The sequence below is a fragment of the Trichomycterus rosablanca genome, chromosome 14, assembly GCF_030014385.1.
Source record: "Trichomycterus rosablanca isolate fTriRos1 chromosome 14, fTriRos1.hap1, whole genome shotgun sequence".
NCBI classification, from domain to species: domain Eukaryota; kingdom Metazoa; phylum Chordata; class Actinopteri; order Siluriformes; family Trichomycteridae; genus Trichomycterus; species Trichomycterus rosablanca.
In genome coordinates this window covers 17,807,195-17,826,384 of record NC_086001.1, presented here as the reverse complement: position 1 = coordinate 17,826,384, position 19,190 = coordinate 17,807,195, and the positions used below count along the sequence as shown (strand labels likewise).

Genomic DNA, 19,190 nt, shown 5'->3' with positions numbered 1-19,190 from the left:
GTGGAACACCTCACCTCTGAGGAACACCTCACCCCAGAGGACCAACAGTGTGGAGGTTTCCAGATGAAGCCTGTGAAGAAGGAAGAACCTGAAGATAAAGATGAACTCAGTAAGATATTTTTTATCTTGAGTAAAATAAGATTTGGATTGAATAGAATCAGAGGAACCTGGGATGAAGCATCATACAGTGAAAGCTTGTATTGTGCTCATGCAGATCAGTGTGAGCAGGGCCAGTGGTAGCTCAGTGGTTAAGGTACTGGACTAGTAAACAGAAGGTTGCCGGTTCAAGCCCCGCCACCACCAAGTTGCCACTGTTGGGTCCCTGAGCAAGGCCCTTAACCCTCAATTGCTCATCGTGTTCAGCTCATTGTGTAAGTCGCTTTGGATAAAAGCGTCTGCTAAATGCTGAAAATGTAAATGAGCAGGAAATGATGAATGCAGGATGAATCACGTTACAGGACTTTAGCATCAGATCTCAGTTTAACAATTACTAACAGTATTTATTATTTATAATGTTATAAATGTATTTGATTATTCATAATGTTATAAATGTATTTGATTATTTATAATGTTATAAATGTATTAGATTATTTATAATGTTATAAATGTATTTGATTATTTATAATGTTATAAATGTATTTGATTATTTATAATGTTATAAATGTATTTGATTATTTATAATGTTATAAATGTATTTGATTATTTATAATGTTATAAATGTATTGGATTATTTATAATGTTATAAATGTATTGGATTATTTATAATGTTATAAATGTATTTGATTATTTATAATGTTATAAATGTATTTGATTATTTATAATGTTATAAATGTATTTGATTATTTATAATGTTATAAATGTATTTGATTATTTATAATGTTATAAATGTATTTGATTATTTATAATGTTATAAATGTATGTGATTATTTATAATGTTATAAATGTATTTGATTATTTTCTGCTTCAGAACTGAACAAGGATTTCTGCTGCTCCTCGTGTCCACGTTCCTCTACAACCCAAAATCAGCTCCACAATCACATCAAGAGCTGCAACCATGATAAATATGAGACTCTGGTGAAGATTAAGACTGAACATGAGGATCTGACGCCCACCAGAAGCTCCAGTAATCAGCAAACGTCCTCTGGTACTGTCAGCATTAACACCTCTCTCAGTCCCACACAGGAAGAAGGAAATGTCTGCTCACAGTGTGGGAAGAGCTTCAGGTTCCTGAGTCATCTCAAAATACACCAGCGCATTCACACTGGAGAAAAAATGTATCAGTGCTCACAGTGTGGGGAGACCTTCAGTACCCGGGGTGCTCTCAAAACACACCAGCGCATTCACACTGGAGCGAAACTGTATCAGTGCTCACACTGTGGGAAGAGCTTCAAGTTCCAGAGTGTGCTCAGAATACACCAGCGCATTCACACAGGAGAGAAACCGTATCAGTGCTCACAGTGTGGGAAGAGTTGTAATACAAAGAGTAATCTCAAAATACACCAGCGCATTCACAGTGGAGAGAAACCGTATCAGTGCTCACAGTGTGGGAAGAGTTTTATTACACAGAGTAATCTTAAAGTACACCAGCGCATTCACACTGAAGAGAAACCATGTCAGTGCTCACAGTGTGGAAAGAGTTTTAATGGACAGAGTATTCTCAAATTACACCAGTACATTCACACTGGAGAGAAACCATATCAGTGCTCACAGTGTGGGAAGAGTTTTAATGGACAGAGTGCTCTTAAAATACACCAGCGCATTCACACTGGAGAGAAACCATATCAGTGCTCACAGTGTGGAAAGAGTTTTAATGGACAGAGTTATCTTAAAATACACCAGCGCATTCACACTGGAGAGAAACCGTATCAGTGCTTACAGTGTGGAAAGAGTTTTACTACAACAGGTAATCTAAAAATACACCAGCGCATTCACACTGGAGAGAAACCATATCAGTGCTCACAGTGTGAGAAGAGTTTTAATAATAAGAGTTGTCTGAAAAGACACCAGCGCATTCACACTGGAGTGAAACTGTATCAGTGCTCAAAGTGTGAGAAGAGTTTTAACCAACAAGGTCATCTCAAAAAACACCAGCGCATTCACACTGGAGAGAAACCGTATCCGTGCTCACAGTGTGAGAAGAGTTTTAATCAACAAGGTCATCTCAAAAAACACCAGCGCATTCACACTGGAGAGAAACCGTATCCGTGCTCACAGTGTGAGAACAGTTTTAATCAACAAGGTCATCTCAAAATACACCAGTGCATTCACACTGGAGAGAAACCATATCGGTGCTTACAGTGTGGAAAGAGTTTCAAAAGACAGAGTGATCTGAAAATACACCAGCGCATTCACACTGGAGAGAAACCGTATCAGTGCTCACAGTGTGGAAAGAGTTTTAATGGACAGAGTGATCTGAAATTACACCAGCGCATTCACACTGGAGAGAAACCATATCAGTGCTCACAGTGTGGAAAGAGTTTTAATAGAAAGAGTAATCTCAAAAAACACCAGCGCATTCACATTATACAGAAATGATGCTCACAGTGTTGGAGCTGCTTTGCTCATTTATCAGCACTTAGACACAAGTGTGACTCATCAGATTGTACCAAACAAGCTAAAATATGAAATATAGTGAGTGAGTGAGTGAGTGAGTGAGTGTTGGGGAGAAATGGTTAACAATGAATGAATTATACTGTGTAATTAATAGGTAATTAATTACACAGTAAACATTAATAAGTAAATAAAAATAATAAAAGTATAAATCTTTAGGTTAAACTATTACTGGGAAATAATGTGATTATCTATAGTGGAGTGAATGGTGGGTAGAACCAGGAGGTTTAGAGCCTAATGTAAGTGAATGCTATCAGTTAATAGTGGAAGTGAATTGAAAATAAAAGGTATTGGATCGGCTGGCATATATTGGTCTTAATGATACTGTGCTTGATTGGTTTTCTTCATACATTTCTAGACGTGTACAGTAACTCCTGTTACTAGTGGTGTCCCTCAGGGCTCTGTCTTGGGGCCTCTACTGTTTATAATTTACCTGCTTCCCATTGGACGTATCTTTAGGAAACACAACATTAAATTTTATTGTTATGCAGACGACCCCGAGCTATACCTGTCCACTGTGCTCATGGCTACTCTTCCTCCTCCATCTCTCTCTGATTGTCTAATAGAATTAAGAACATGGTTCTCTTACAATTTTCTCAAGTTAAATGCTGATAAAACTGAAACTCTTCTTATAGGTACAAAATCTCCTCTCTCTAAATCTAACAAATTCTCAGTGATGATGAAGAACTCAGTCGTCTCTCCTTCCACTCACTTCACGCACATATTAACAATATCACACGATCTTATTTCCATTTACGTAACATAAATCGTCTACGTCCATTCCTTTCTCCTAGAAGTGCTGATGTTCTTGTTCATGCCCTGGTCACATCTCGAATTGATTATTGTAACTCTCTCCTTTTTGGTCTACCTCATATGGGAGCTAGAGCTTTTAGCTACTCTGCCCCACATCTCTGGAACTCTCTCCCTCCTGACATTCGCACCATTGATTCAATCCCTAGTTTCAAAACATGCCTTAAAACATATTTCTTTAAACTTGCCTACCCTTAATCTGTGTAATTAATTATGTACTGATGTTTGTATTGTAAGGTGCCCATAAATAAAATGTATTATATTATTATTTTTATATGTTGGCACAGATGTTACTTATACTTGTTTTTCACACATTTTTATAGTTTGGCTTATATAGAGGTGGAAAGTAACAAATGACATTTAGTCACGTTACTGTTATTGAGTAGTTTTTTTGTGTACTTGTACTTTTTAAAGTAGATTTTACAACCTGTAATTTAACTTTTACTTAAGTATGTTTTGTATTAAGATTTGTAATTCGCTACATTTTAAATAAAAATGAATTGTGGGAATTAGAAAGTGTTTGGTTATTATTTTGAGTAGTGTTCACTTTTAATCTTGGTGACGCCGTGTGTGAGCAGGCTTATCTGCATAACAACCTGTTTATTACTCCGCTGTTTGAGTAGCGCAGTGGGCAGAGCTCATATTTTTCCAGTGGGCATTGCTCCCCCTGGATTTTCTCACTGCCCGCCTAAGCAACACAGCCAGAACCGGGGCTGCATATCAGTGTGTCAGTGTTACTGGATCATTAAGCTCCACTTGGCTACAACTATTAAGATTCTGGAGTGTATATGTGGGAATTTGTGCACGTCCGGATGTGACAAAAATGCCCAGGGTTTATCCCAAGTTAAGTTGAGGTCAGGGCTCTGTGACAATGGAGTTTCTTTCAATCAACTTTTCTTCATGTAAAACAGGAAAGGGCCTTCCCTAAACTGTTGCGCTTTGTTTAAATCGTTGGTTTACTACACCTGGGAGCGTCCTGACACTTACAGTACAGGTATGTCCGTAAGGAGTATTTTAGAAAGTAGTGCAACAGCGACATCTAGAGTTTACATGCGGTACCGGTCAGAAATATAAAGGACCATAACTCTGTTAATAACAATGCTGCTGGGTCCTAGTGCCGTATACTCACCTTAAAATAAATGCTAATCACAACAACCGATAAAATAAAAACATTAGTTTAGCATTACGTGTAAAATTGAGAAAGCTTTAAAAACACAAATGAGGGGATAAAAAGGAGTGTTAAAAATACATGTAAGAAACAGCATGTCCAAAATATAAAAAAGGTTTGTTCAGAGCCTTTCTTTCTTTAGCTAACTTTGCCAGTTCTATCGGCCTCGTCTCAAATGACGCCTACTCCCTACTTAGGGCACTACTTAAAATAAACATTGTACAGAAGTTACGTTAAATATAACTTTTTATTGCTGGTTAAAAACTTAACCGCCTTAATTCAATTTAAATAATTTAGCAGGAGAAATAACTCACATCATAGCATGAACAAACTGAGACGCACTTCACTAAATGTGTGCAGACTCTCAAATGGTTTTTGTGCTGCCATGCAGCTGGTTGAATGGAGTCAGTGTAGAATTATGTACAGAGATCTACAGACACTAGATGAACTGGCAGGTTAGCTCAGTTGGTTAGACCGTGGTGCTAATAACGCCAAGGTCGTGGGTTCGATCCCTGTACGGGTCACATTCTCTTTATTGATTTCACCTAATGAACGTGTCATGACCTTTATAAATGCTTACAATCAATAAAATAAAGGGCTCGATCCCCTTACGGGCCACTATCACTTTTGTACATAAACTAACAAACAAGTGAACCTTCTCTGACTAGCAGGTCCTATTGAGCTGGGCTTCAAATGTTGTCTCTGACAAGTGTGAGATCTTTTTACTGCCCCTCTCATTCAAGTCAGAAACATGCCATTATTTCAATTTGCCAAACTTAATTGCCCTGCTGTAAAAGTTAGCAATTCTGTGGTGTAATCGGTTAGCACGTTCGGCTGTTAACTGAAAGGTTGGTGGTTCGAGCCCACCCAGGGACGAGTACCTTTTATTGCACAACCTGCCTGTTGATGAAACGGATATGAGACACAACAACAACGTGTAGTTTCACAGAATAGTGGAAATAAGTAACTGAAAACATCCAGTAAACAACAGTCCTACAAGCACAAATATCCTCCTGATAAGTCACCGGAGACCGACTGTCCATAGTGAAAGAACGTTCTTTTGGTTTCAGTAGATGAACATAGTCGCCCAACGTGGGGCTCGAACCCACGACCCTGAGTCTCATGCTCTACTGACTGATCTAGCCGGGCTTATGCAGCATGTCAGAACAGACAGCTCATCGGTCAGATCATCAGAGAGATGTAGGTTTAATAGTTATTTTAAATAAACAAAAATAAATGAAATAAAATAATTTTACTTTCAAAGAGTTTTGCTGAACATGGTACCCTTCAAAAACACCAGCGTGTTCACACAGGAGAGAAACCATATTACTGCTCAGAGTGTGGAAAGAGTTTTGCTGAACATGGTACCCTTCAAAAACACCAGCGTATTCACACAGGAGAGAAACCGTATAACTGCACTGAGTGTGAAAAGAGTTTTGCTCAACCGGGTAACCTTTAAAAACACCAGCGTGTTCACACAGGAGAGAAACCGTTTAACTGCTCTAAATGTGGAAGAGTTTTATTCAAAGTAGTGCCCTTAAAGTACACCAGCGTGTTCACACAGGAGAGAAACCGTATCACTGCTCAGTGTGTGGAAAGATTTTTGCTCATGAAAATAATCTCAAACGGCATCAGCGTATTCACATAGAAAAACTACATCACTGTTAAGAGTGTGGGAAGTATTTTATTGCACATTATGTTCTCCAACAACACCAGCGCATTCACACAGGAGAGAGGTCGTATCACCGTTCACTGTCTGAAAAGAAGAGGATGACCCATATTGCTGTTATAGTGCAGATGAAGTTTTACTGGAAGCAGCATTTTTAATAGACACCAGTACGGTCACACAGAAGTTACAGTTTTGTGACTGAAGTCGTCTTGAAAAACACCAGCGCATTCAGAGGAGAAAATAAAATGATACTCAACTACTGCATGTACAGAAAAAGCTATGTGTACTTTCTTTTTCTACTAATATCCACTAGAACTGTTTTACTTCAATTATCAAATGTACATGATGGTATGAATATGATCATTAATCATCAAATGTAATGTGGTGTAATGTACCAACCTCAGATCTGAATCTGTTTTTGTCCTTTATTCAAGTTTAATCTACTTTAATAAACACAGAACATCTTTTACTTTCAAGTGGAAGAATTTTACCCTGGTCTTTATGGTGTTTGCATAAATTCTTCATATTATGAATGCTAAGTTTTCATAAATGAATAGCCTCTTACTTTAACACTTCTAGGTCTACCCTCCAAAATTCTAGTCTTTAGATGATTTCCACTTAGCAAATAATGAACCGTCCTCAACCAGAATGTACATGAGAAGGTGTGAATGGAGCAGGGTCGGGCCTGGTTAGTACTTGGATGGGAGACCGCCTGGGAATACCAGGTGCTGGAAGCTTTTATCCACACACACCCACCTTCACTCCAAACCTCCTGTTACACACTGACCCAGCGGCATTTTCTTCATCAAAGCTACACAATGAGACAAAGATCAGCTCATACTTTCATTCTTACTACAGTAAAACACATTCAACTGACTTTTAAAGTGAAGTTCAAAATGTTGTACAGACATCGTCTCCATTTAGTGGTGCTAGAAATAAATTAAAATAAGTGAAATGTTAATTGTGTACTTTGGTTTTATATTATTTGTACAAACATTTGTTTTATGCAACTTTAAACCTGTAATAAAAGAAAAAGTGGGTGTGGCCCATACAGGGATTGAACCCGCGACCTTGGCGTTATTAGCACCACGCTCTAACCAACTGAGCTAATCAGCCTGTGTACAAAGGCAGGGCATATACCCACATACCCGATTCTACACTGACAGCCCTTCAGTTATTTATTCTGGGCGGCACGGTGGCTAAGTGGGTAGCACTGTCGCCTCACAGCAAGAAGGTCCTGGGTTTGATCCCCTGGTGGGGCGGTCCGGGTCCTTTCTGTGTGGAGTTTGCATGTTCTCCCCGTGTCTGCGTGGGTTTGCTCCGGGTGCTCCGGTTTCCTCCCACAGTCCAAGACTGTGTTTGATATAACCTTGTGAACTAATGAACCCTGTGTGAAGATAAACCAAAAGTGTAAAACAGGACATTAAAATTCTAATAAACATAAACAGTTATTTATTCTTAAAAGAAAAATACATGACCGTGTGGAATACTTTTATTCTACACATTATTCTATACATTTCTTTTAGTCTTCTGCCATGTGCAGTGCAAGAAATCACTAAATTACACAGCAGTTCTCTTTTTATTTATTTATTTATTTTTGCCATTGACAAAACTGATTGTAAGCATTTATAAAGGTCACGCCACGTTCATTAGGTGAAATAAAGCCAGAATTAAAGATTGCAGAAGAACAGGGTGATATAGCCTGAGGTAAACCTTAGCAAGTCATGTGACCCATGTGTACCATCCAATGAAACAGTAGTGCGCGTATCTCTGTGGCGCAATCGGTTAGCGCGTTCGGCTGTTAATTGAAAGGTTGGTGGTTCAAGCCCACCCAGGGACGAGTGACTTTTATTGCACAACCTACCTGTTGATCAAACGGATATGAGACACAACAACAATGTGTAGTTCCACAGAATAGTGGATATAAGTAACTGATAACTGAGCTAGCCGGGCTTAAGCAGCAGGTCAGAACAGACAGCTCATCGGTCAGACCATCAGAGAGATGTAGGTTTAATTTACTAACATCACGACCAGATTAAGAACTAATTCACAGTTTACAAACAAACACAATTCAGAATAATCAACAGAAACAGACACAGACTTACTGTCGCTGTATTGTATTATATTATAGTGTTAAATTGTAGCCTATTTTATTGAGATTATGCTTTAATGCTGTATTTTCTTAAATGTATTTAATCCAGCACAATGGTTAAACTGCACAACCCAACAAGTTAAAATAACCCATCATGTGTTCTGTCCAATATTTACACAGTGCTGGGTTGCCAAATAACACATTTTCACCTGCATTTGGCCTTTTCTTTCCTGTATACCAAAAACAGTCGCCATTGCAGGTCTACAACACCTTACAAAAACACTTGGGACACTTTTTTTTTTTTTGCTTTCTTTATCTTGCCGGTGTCACGTTGTATTGAAACTAAAATAAATAAATAAAAACTTAAAATTTAAAAGCAAGTGTTTAGGTTCATTTATCATCTTAATGCATATTACAAACTAATCAAGCTCGTCAAATTTCAGACATTGTTCACGTAAACAAAAATCTCACAAGGTGATTCATTTATTTATAGACGGTGCTGTTTATGGTTTTACACTTAAAAACATGAACAGTTAAAAAATAACAACAAACACAACATCAACAATTTAATAATAATGTCACAAATCTGTACCCAAGCAACAAGCTGTAATTTATTTAGCACCACTAGATGGGAACGATCTCTGTACAACATTTTGAACTTCACTTTAAAAGTAAGAATAGCTCCACATGTTGTGTACGTAGTGTTTATGGTATTTAAGCTGGATGGATAGATGGAAGTTAACATGTAATCTAAGATGACTCTTAAGTTTATTCGCTGCTGTTGGCTTATAAAGTTTTACTGAACAAACTGGCTCGTATTTTGGCACTGATATACCTTCCTGAATGGTGATCTGCTTGGTCGACACAACTAGCACAAGTAATCGTGGTCTACACCCCACAAGCGCTCTGTTGTACTTGTGCATGTGCTGAACGCTACCATCCTGATACTGCTAAAGTTTCTAAACCTTGGAACTCACACTGGCTCCCAAATGAAACTTGCCATTTGCTGAGTAAATAAAGCCAAAAAGAAAAACACACACACACACACACACACAAAACTTCAGACTTTAACATCTCAGATCCCACTGACATTTGAACTCAGACCGCTGGATTCCAGAGTGCTAACCATTAACACCTTGGAACGGTGTCATTGCAAAACTAATTGGTGTAAAGATTCACCATTTGCTGCGTAAAAAAAGCAAAATACACACACACACACACAACTTCAGACTTTACTTTTACATCTCAGATTTTTTAAACTTACGTGATTGATATAATTCTGAGGTAATTTAGAAGTTTTAGGCAGGAAATAAGAGTAATTTAGTTAAACATTGCCACCCAAGTATCAAAATAACAAACTATTCCACTGTTGGAAAATTGCACGGAGTTAAGTTTAGGACCCAGTTGGCCGGTAGATGGCGCTGTAAACAATGATTTGCCTTTTGGTGTTACAATTTGGCATAGAGCAGTCACATGTTGAACACTATTCTCTACTCAGCATTGATAACAGTGTTATTACTTAAATAAAGCCAGATTCCACCGAGATTTGAACTCGGATTACTGGATTCAAAGTCCAGAGTGCTAACCATTACACCATGGAACCACACAGTGAGGTCTTACTTAAGCCCAAAAGTTAATAATTAGTCATTTTGGCTGTTAGATGGCGCTGTAAACAATGATTTGCGATTATATTTTGGGACGGAGCAGTCACATGTGGAACACTATAACACTACTAGTGCTATTATGATATTCAAGCTGGATGAATGGATGGAAATTAACATGTAATTTAAGGTGACTCTAAACTCTCTGTTGTACTGCACATGCGCTGAATGTTACCATCCTGAAACTGCTAATGTTTCTTAATCTTGGACCTCACACCGGGCCCCAAATAAAAGCAGTAAGGTCCCATTTGAACTTGGATCACTGGATTCAGAGTCCAGAGTGCTAACCATTACACCATGGAAACCTGACACCACAAAAACTAATGTAATGATTCGCCATTTGCTAAGTAAATAAAGCAAAAATACACAACTTCAGACTTTACTTTTACATCTCAAGTTATTTAAACTTACGTGATTGGTATAATTGACTGAAATCAATTGACAAAAAGTAATTTTAGTTAAACATTGCCAACCAAGTATCAAAATCACAACAAAACGTTCCACTGTTGGAAAATGGCATTAAGTTCAGGACGCAGTTGGCGCTGTAAACAATGACTTGCCACTTTGTGTTCTAATTTGGCATAGAGCAGTCATATGTGAAACACTATTGTCTACTCAGCATTGATAACAGTGTTTGTACCTAAATAAAGCCAGGTTCCACCGAGACTTGAAGTCATATCTCTGGATTCAGAGTCCAGAGTGCTAACCATTACACCATGGAACCACAAAAGAAGAATTGAACACAAAGGTTACACCATTAGCTCCACATGTTTTTATGTAGTGTTTATGGTATTTAAGCTGGATGGATAGATGGAGGTGAACATGTCAGACATCCCAAGTTGCAAAAACTCATTTCAGGGAGGCACCCTTCCCCCCCACCCCCAAAGAAAAAAAGCTAAAAACCTCTCGCACACAGCAAAGGATATGGGTGATAACATAACTTTTAGGAGCTGCTAACTGAGCTACTAAACTAACTGTTCACGTCACATGTATGTTCCCTACATAGTGCACTAGATTGTATATTAGTTAACGTATTTAGGTTCCCTACATAGTGCACTGAATTTTATATCAGATAATGGATTTATGTTCCCTACGTAGTGCACTAGATAGTAAATTAGACAATTGGTTTAAGTTCCCTATACAATGCACTATATTGTATATCAGATCACGGATTTATGTTCTCTACATAGTGCACTAGATAGTGTATTAGATAACGCATTCATGTTCACTACATAGTGCACTAGAAAGTATTACTAGATGATGATTTGTGTTCCTTACATAGTGCACTAGATTGTATATCAGATAACGGATTTAATACGCGATCGTATTAATAAAGTCTGTGTCGCCTTCATGTGTGTGTGTGTGTGTGCGTTCTTGGCCGCTCGTTGTAGATTCCGGGAGATTTTATCTGACTTGTGGGAATCAGGGAGCCGCTATGTATATGCTGGAGACTCTCGGAACTTTTTCTGTACTTTATTTTATAAAAAGCCAGAGTGTACAATGAGAGGGGGAATTATGTTTCTTATTGTATAATTGTTTCTCAACAAAAACTCCAGACTTCATTAGTTTATTACATTAATAAAATTACTTTTTATTCGCCTACAAACGTAGTGGGTTTTCACATGCACATGATGAACTAATAAACACAAAATCATTTATTAGTCAAAGCAAATTGATGATACATTCACCTCATAAATCATGATACACCGCTCTTCCCTACATCGGATCGATACCAAATTTTGCAGTATCGCACACCACTAATACAGATGTGCTAATGGAGATGTTTTACTGCTAAGCTGCTGTTCAACTCCAGTCCAGTTGGTGGCGCTGGTGCGTCTTAAGTTGTTCTGCCAACCGCCATTAAACATCATAAGAAGAACAATAAGCTGCTGCGTTTGTACTGTAGAGCCTCATCTGTAAGTAAAATATGTATTTAATTATAACCCTTATATTTAATTATAACCACATTCTAATTAATAATAAAACTAGAGTTCATAATAAAACATCAGTAAATATAAAATAGTTTACATTAATAAATTTAATCATATCAAATAATTCCATAATTTATAATTATCCTATATGAAATAAGGTAATATATCCGTTATTTGTCATATATACCTATACAGATGTGCAGTACAATGATCATACATCTTAACTATAAATTTAAATAAAATACAACTAAAAATGTAACTAAAAAAAGTTTGTAGTAAATGGGAAACATTGATGTTTGTACTAATAAATGAAATTATACGAGACCTGCATAATTCATCTCCAATATAAAATTATCAGATTTATTGATCTTTATTTAAAATTAATATAAAAATAGTTTGTAGTAGGGGAGAAACATTGATGTGTTTGTATAAAAATGGTTTGATGTGAATTTATCAAAAGCTGAATTTTATTTAGAATTACAGCCCTGAAAGTTTAAGTTAAACCGAAGCCAGATGCTCTGCACTACGCTGCTCTGCTTCTTGCTTCTTTTGCTGCAGTGTTCATACAGATAAAAAATGAAAGAGGTGCCCTCTAGTGACCGGGAGCATTTCCGTTGTAGATTTGTATTCGTGTTTCCTTAATTTCGTTGTGTTCCCTTAATGTAATTGCGTTCCACCTTAAAGCATTTGTGTTGTCTTAATATATTCGCGTTCTCCCTTATTGTTGTTGTGTTGTCTTAATATATTCACGTTCTCCCTTATTGTTGTTGTGTTGTCTCCTAATATATTCGCGTTCTCCCTTATTGTTGTTGTTTTCTTAATATATTCGCGTTCTCCCTTATTGTTGTTGTGTTGTCTTATTGTATTTCGCGTTCTCCCTTATTGTTGTTGTGTTGTCTTATTGTATTTCGCGTTTTTACTTATTGTTGTTGTGTTGTCTTATTATATTCGCGTTTTATTGATTTTTTTTATAATAGTTTTAGATCTCATAAAAGAACATTTAAAAGTAACACTTTAAATACTAAAAGCTCTGAATTTCACTTCTACTCTTTTCTGTTCTTCTTCTCTCCAATCTTCATTATTAACTAATGATTTATGAATAGAATTTCAGGTTACATGAAAACTATTTTAAATTAGACAGATGCTATCTGCACCCTGGTGTAAACAGCAAAGTGTACAGTTTGCACCCTGGTGTAAATTCTATTTACACCCAGGTCCATTTACACCATGTTTTACGGTACAGATCATATTGTCTATGCTAAAAGTTCTATGCACATCTAAACCCTGTTTTTTGGTACCCTTAAACTTTATAATAAAGGTCTTTTATATTGTCACATTTCTAGAATGTATTTAGAAATGATACATCAGAATGTCTTGATATTAACTGAGTGTAAACTCCAGGTGATGTACTATCATTATGAAGTGGAATTGTTCTGTGGAAACAAGCGAACTCCTTTTAATAACAATAACAATTCATGTAATCAAGATTATTTCATTTAATAACAATCTAAATTAAAACAGGAATGAGCTTAGATTATATTTTAGTTAACTTTAAATTAAAGTAAAATCATAATGTCCAGTTATTACCAAACCTTTTATTTTAAACCCCAAAAATCTATCCTAAATAGTTCCACCAGACGCTTTTACCGTAATGTTTAGTATACGCACATCTTCACAAACAATGTGCGAGCTGATTTGACTGAGCATTTTGAAGTGGAGGCTTGACCACAGTAGTAAATCAAACAGTTCACAGACACACAAGTGCAGAGTAAATATTTCTACACCATAAATGGGTGGGTGTTTCCTCTTATAGTTTTCTTATTGTTCCTCATATACAGTACAAACTAATTCACACAAATATACATACAGCATTTTACATTACTTAGATTCTTATCATAAAAGCTTTATCTAAGTTCATGTCATTTCACTTTACAAAATAGCCTTTTAATTCCTTGTTTGTGTTTAGGATTAAATGTAAATAACTTCTCTGCTGAGATAAATAGGTGTAGTTTGACTTCACCCATCATGCTTTGTGGCTCCATCTACAGGGGTTGGACAAAATAACTGAAACACCTGGTTTTAGACCACAATAATTTATTAGTATGGTGTAGGGCCTCCTTTTGCGGCCAATACAGCGTCAATTCGTCTTGGAAATGACATATACAAGTCCTGCACAGTGGTCAGAGGGATTTTAAGCCATTCTTCTTGCAGGATAGTGGCCAGGTCACTACGTGATGCTGGTGAAGGAAAACGTTTCCTGACTCGCTTCTCCAAAACACCCCAAAGTGGCTCAATAATATTTAGATCTGGTGACTGTGCAGGCCATGGGAGATGTTCAACTTCACTTTCATGTTCATCAAACCAATCTTTCACCAGTCTTGCTGTGTGTATTGGTGCATTGTCATCCTGATACACGGCACCGCCATTGGATGCACATGGTCCTCCAGAATGGTTCGGTTGTCCTTGGCAGTGACGCGCCCATCTAGCACAAGTATTGGGCCAAGGGAATGCCATGATATGGCAGCCCAAACCATCACTGATCCACCCCCATGCTTCACTCTGGGCATGCAACAGTCTGGGTGGTACGCTTCTTTGGGGCTTCTCCACACCGTAACTCTCCCGGATGTGGGGAAAACAGTAAAGGTGGACTCATCAGAGAACAATACATGTTTCACATTGTCCACAGCCCAAGATTTGCGCTCCTTGCACCATTGAAACCGACGTTTGGCATTGGCACGAGTGACCAAAGGTTTGGCTATAGCAGCCCGGCCGTGTATATTGACCCTGTGGAGCTCCCGACGGACAGTTCTGGTGGAAACAGGAGAGTCGAGGTGCACATTTAATTCTGCCGTGATTTGGGCAGCCGTGGTTTATGTTTTTTGGATACAATCCGGGTTAGCACCCGAACATCCCTTTCAGACAGCTTCCTCTTGCGTCCACAGTTAATCCTGTTGGATGTGTTTTGTCCTTCTTGGTGGTATGCTGACATTACCCTGGATACCGTGGCTCTTGATACATCACAAAGACTTGCTGTCTTGGTCACAGATGCGCCAGCAAGACGTGCACCAACAATTTGTCCTCTTTTGAACTCTGGTATGTCACCCATAATGTTGTGTGCATTGCAATATTTTGAGCAAAACTGTGCTCTTACCCTGCTAATTGAACCTTCACACTCTGCTCGTACTGGTGCAATGTGCAATTAATGAAGATTGGCCACCAGACTGGTCCAATTTAGCCATGAAACCTCCCACACTAAAATGACAGGTGTTTCAGTTATTTTGTCCAACCCCTGTAGTTCATTTGCACACGTTCCATAGATAATGAGCTAGTACTTCACACAAGAAGGTGTGAATAGTTGGCTGATGATTGACCAATGCAGAGTTTTTACCTCGTCTTGGGTCTTTGTCCTCAGCTCTATTTAAGGACTAAACTCTAGACTTGTAGCTGAGTCACTTGGTAAGAAGGATCTTCAGCACGTTCTTCATTAGAAACGACCTGCTGGAGACACCAGCTTTGTTAAAGTGACTGCCAGGATTCTAACAGGAAGGTAAAGGGTTTTTTTATATTTATATTTTGTTTCTTTTACATTTATGTTGCATTTGTTGTTCTTTTTATTTTATTTATTATTATTTCATATTATTAGGTTAATATATTCAGACTGTTTAAAATAGCTTTATGGTCATAATTGGGGTGTTCCTATATGCACACACACACACGCACACTAGGGCTGGGCAATATGGATCAAAAATAATATCTCGATACTTTTTAGCTGAAAGGCAATATACGATATATATCTCGATATTTTTTCATCCCATAAGGTAATAACAAAAAGACACTTCTGAGACAAAGCTACATGTTCCAAATGTTATACAGGCACTTTTATTAACATTCAGCTGTAGATTAACATGAGAAATTCCTCAAAAATAAGGGGTCACCAACCTTTTTGAAACAGAGGGCTACTTTAAGGGACTGAGTAAGCTAAAGGGCTACTTGTAGGATACAAACTTCCTGAATAACATAAGGTTGCATGGTTCACATTTAATAATAATATTATGATTAATAATAATAATAATAATAATAATAATAAATATTCATATATGAGACTGTCTGATCACATGTTATTTATTTTTTGTAATAATTATTAACAATGATTTACCATTGCAGGAAACACAGATATATTTAAACATGTAACATTATTTATTTATGTTGATCTCAATCAGTTTCAATATTTCAAAGTCAGAAAGTCAAATATTGTTCCTGGTGGGTTTTTTTTATGAATGAGCACATTTGTAGCATTTTGATCAAAATCACACAATTTATTTTATTATATAATTATTATTTTTTATTTTTTTATGAAATTATGACTTCTGTAGCATTTTTTTAAGGAAATCATTAACAGTCCCATCCTCAAATAATGTCCCGTTTGTACTGATCACTACTTTTGTTTCAGAACAAATCATGAACTCTGTCCCATGTTTGTACAAATGATCAGTTTAGTAATATTAGTTTTTAAAAGCTACGATTTAAATGGACGTTTCTGTGACACGTACTGAAGCCTCTCTCCACATTGTGCCGCTCTCTGCCGTCGTCCCGTGAATGAAACACACACTTCCTCCCAATCATTGTGAAAATATTAAGTTCTCTTTTGCTTTTCTTGTGTGTTTCTTCATTATTATTTTTTCAGGGTAAAACCCACATCTCGCTCCCCATAGTAGCTGCGCTCACTCGCTTGCTCATCTCAGCGAACATTGAAATGTTATATTCAGTATTGTCATTGTCAAATCTACATCAATGCAGGTGTTGATTCAAAGACATCAACAACGCAAATATCATTTTTAGACAACGCTCTATAGTCACTAGAGCTGTTTAGAACATGCCCTGCGGGGGACTCACGTGGTGGGGGAGAGGCGAGTTGTGTTCAGTGAGGGAGAGAGGCGGGGCGAGGTGATGTGCAGAGACTAACTGGGAGAAGAGAAAGACGATGGGTGTGTTGGAAAAAGCTAGCTCTCTCTCTCTACATAGACGCATTTTACGTCATGATGTGCGCGCTCCCGAGAAGAAGGCTGTTCGAAATCCTAGATGCCTTAATACCCTCACTACTGAGGCATCTTAACATTTCAATGTTATTTTGGCTCAAGAACGAGTGAGCATCCGACGCTGCCTTAGTGATCAAGGCAATCCCAGCATTCATTGCGGAAAAATAAACATGGCTGACGGGGCGGGGAAACGAATGGAGTTATTTTCAAACGTAAATAAAATATTACTGATTTTTATTAACTTGTTCGAGCTTGTCTGGAAATGTAACCGTTATCGGTACATGCAGGGAGATGTTTTACTGACGTTAACGTGCTGTGCTATGTCAATTCATTGGTTTTAATGGTAAGATGCTAAATGCTAAACGCGAAACCCGATGGAATCTCTATCTAAGTAGCGTGTTTGAATAACCTGCCTTATAAGTCACTGACTTATTAGAATCCTCTCTACTAAGTCAGCTGCCTGTGTAGGCAGTAAGACAGTAAGGCAGCTCCCTAGGTTTTCGAACACACAATTTCCTGTAAAATTACAGTGATAGATGTTAATTATGGTAAATATAATTACCGTTTTTTTACAGTTCATCTCCGTTTTAAATTTTACAGTTTTTTCCCGTTTTTTTTACAGGCATTTTCTGGCTCCCCTGCTGCCAGAAAAATACAGTTTTTTTACGCTTTTTTTTTTTACAGTGTACATTATGGTATGAATATGATTATTAATCATATTAATTAAATGTGGTGTAATGTACCAAACTCAGATCTGAATCTGTTTTTATTCATTATTCAAGTTTAATCTACTTTAATAAACACAGAACAACTTTTACTTTTAAGTGGAAGAATTTTACCCTGGTCTTTATGGTGTTTGCAAGAATTCTTCATATTATGAATGCTAAGTTTTCATAAATGAATAACCTCTTACTTGAACACTTCTAGGTCTACACTCCAAAATTCTAGTCTTTAGATGATTTCCACTTAGCAAATAATGAACCGTCCTCAACCAGAATTTACATGAGAAGGTGTGAATGGAGGGCTGTGGACTGAACAGTGTTGCATTGTTCTATCATCATGAGCCTTTGTTCTTTGTGTTTATCTGTAGACCAAATTAATGGAAGCTAAACTCCTTTGTAAAAAGAAATACTCATATTTACATTTAATTATCTCACCATCTTCTAGTGCAGGGGTGTCAAACTCATTTGTCAAATTTATACATTATATTTATAATGTATATCTACATTTATATTGTCCTCCTTTACCACAGACATGGCCTCATGACACAAGAGATGCACCGGATTCTCTTCCTAAAGCACAAACTTTCATAAAATTTCCTCATTCTGCTTAATTTTCTCTTCTTGTACATGTTGGGATTATGTTAAAAAAATTTTTAACATCATCTACTGGTGGGATGGGGTCACTTTGCGGGTCACAAAATCAGCATGCGTTTAGGGAGATGCAGTTTATGTAGGATATTACAGTGTATTTTAAGACGATTGTTCTCCCTCCAGAACAGTTATGTCGGTTTTATTTGCTTTCTAGCTGTATGATACACTGTGTGCATCAGAATGTAGTAAAACTACATAATAGAAACAATAAAAACAATAAAGAACTTAATACAGTACACGCGCACAGCTGTAGTTACAGTGTTACATCTGGTACAAAGTGACATGGCTTCTAGCAAAGGTCAAATTAAGTTGCCATGACTACGACGTCAGCAGTTTCCGCTTAAAGGTGCTGGAGTCCCATTAAATTATAAGTGCGTCTCTATAATGACTCGAACCATCACAACAATCGTATGTCATTTACACCCCTGTTCTAGTGCATACAACCCAGGAAAAAATGATGGAATCATGAGAAAACACGGCACCATTAGCACTTTGTTGCACCACCTCTGGCTTTTATAACGGTTTGAACTCTCTGAGGCATGGAGTTAACTAATGACAAACAGTATTCTTCATCAATCTGCCTCCAACTGTCTCTTATTGCTGTTGCAAGATCAGCTTTTTCTTCAATTTCCACCAGAGATGTTCAACTGGATTGAGATCCGGACTATTTGCAGGCCGTGCCATTGACATTATGTTTTCTTGAAGAAAAGTTTTCACGTCCTTTGCCCTGTGGCAAGATGCATTATCAATGCATTAAAAATGAAGTCATTATCACAAACATCCTTTCAATTAAAAAATTTTAATGTGGACATTGGCATGTATTGAAGACTGCCATCTCCC

General features: G+C 37.4%; 1 protein-coding gene and 1 non-coding gene across 2 annotated transcripts; one reads left to right on the top strand and one right to left on the bottom strand.

Annotated features, from left to right (window-relative positions):
- Nucleotides 1–1,770: 1,770 nt before the first annotated feature.
- Nucleotides 1,771–18,087, top strand: LOC134326156 (zinc finger protein 239-like; the record flags this gene model as incomplete). The annotated part of the gene is given in 4 exon segments (XM_063008357.1): nt 1,771–1,987; nt 2,156–2,520; nt 5,898–6,096; nt 18,068–18,087. Coding segments are annotated over 4 exon segments (801 nt in total), but the record flags the coding sequence as incomplete, so codon positions are not given.
- On the bottom strand, nt 9,881–9,952 carry trnaq-uug (transfer RNA glutamine (anticodon UUG)). The gene has a single exon. It is a non-coding gene; the product is annotated as a tRNA-Gln (tRNA).
- Nucleotides 18,088–19,190: the final 1,103 nt, after the last annotated feature.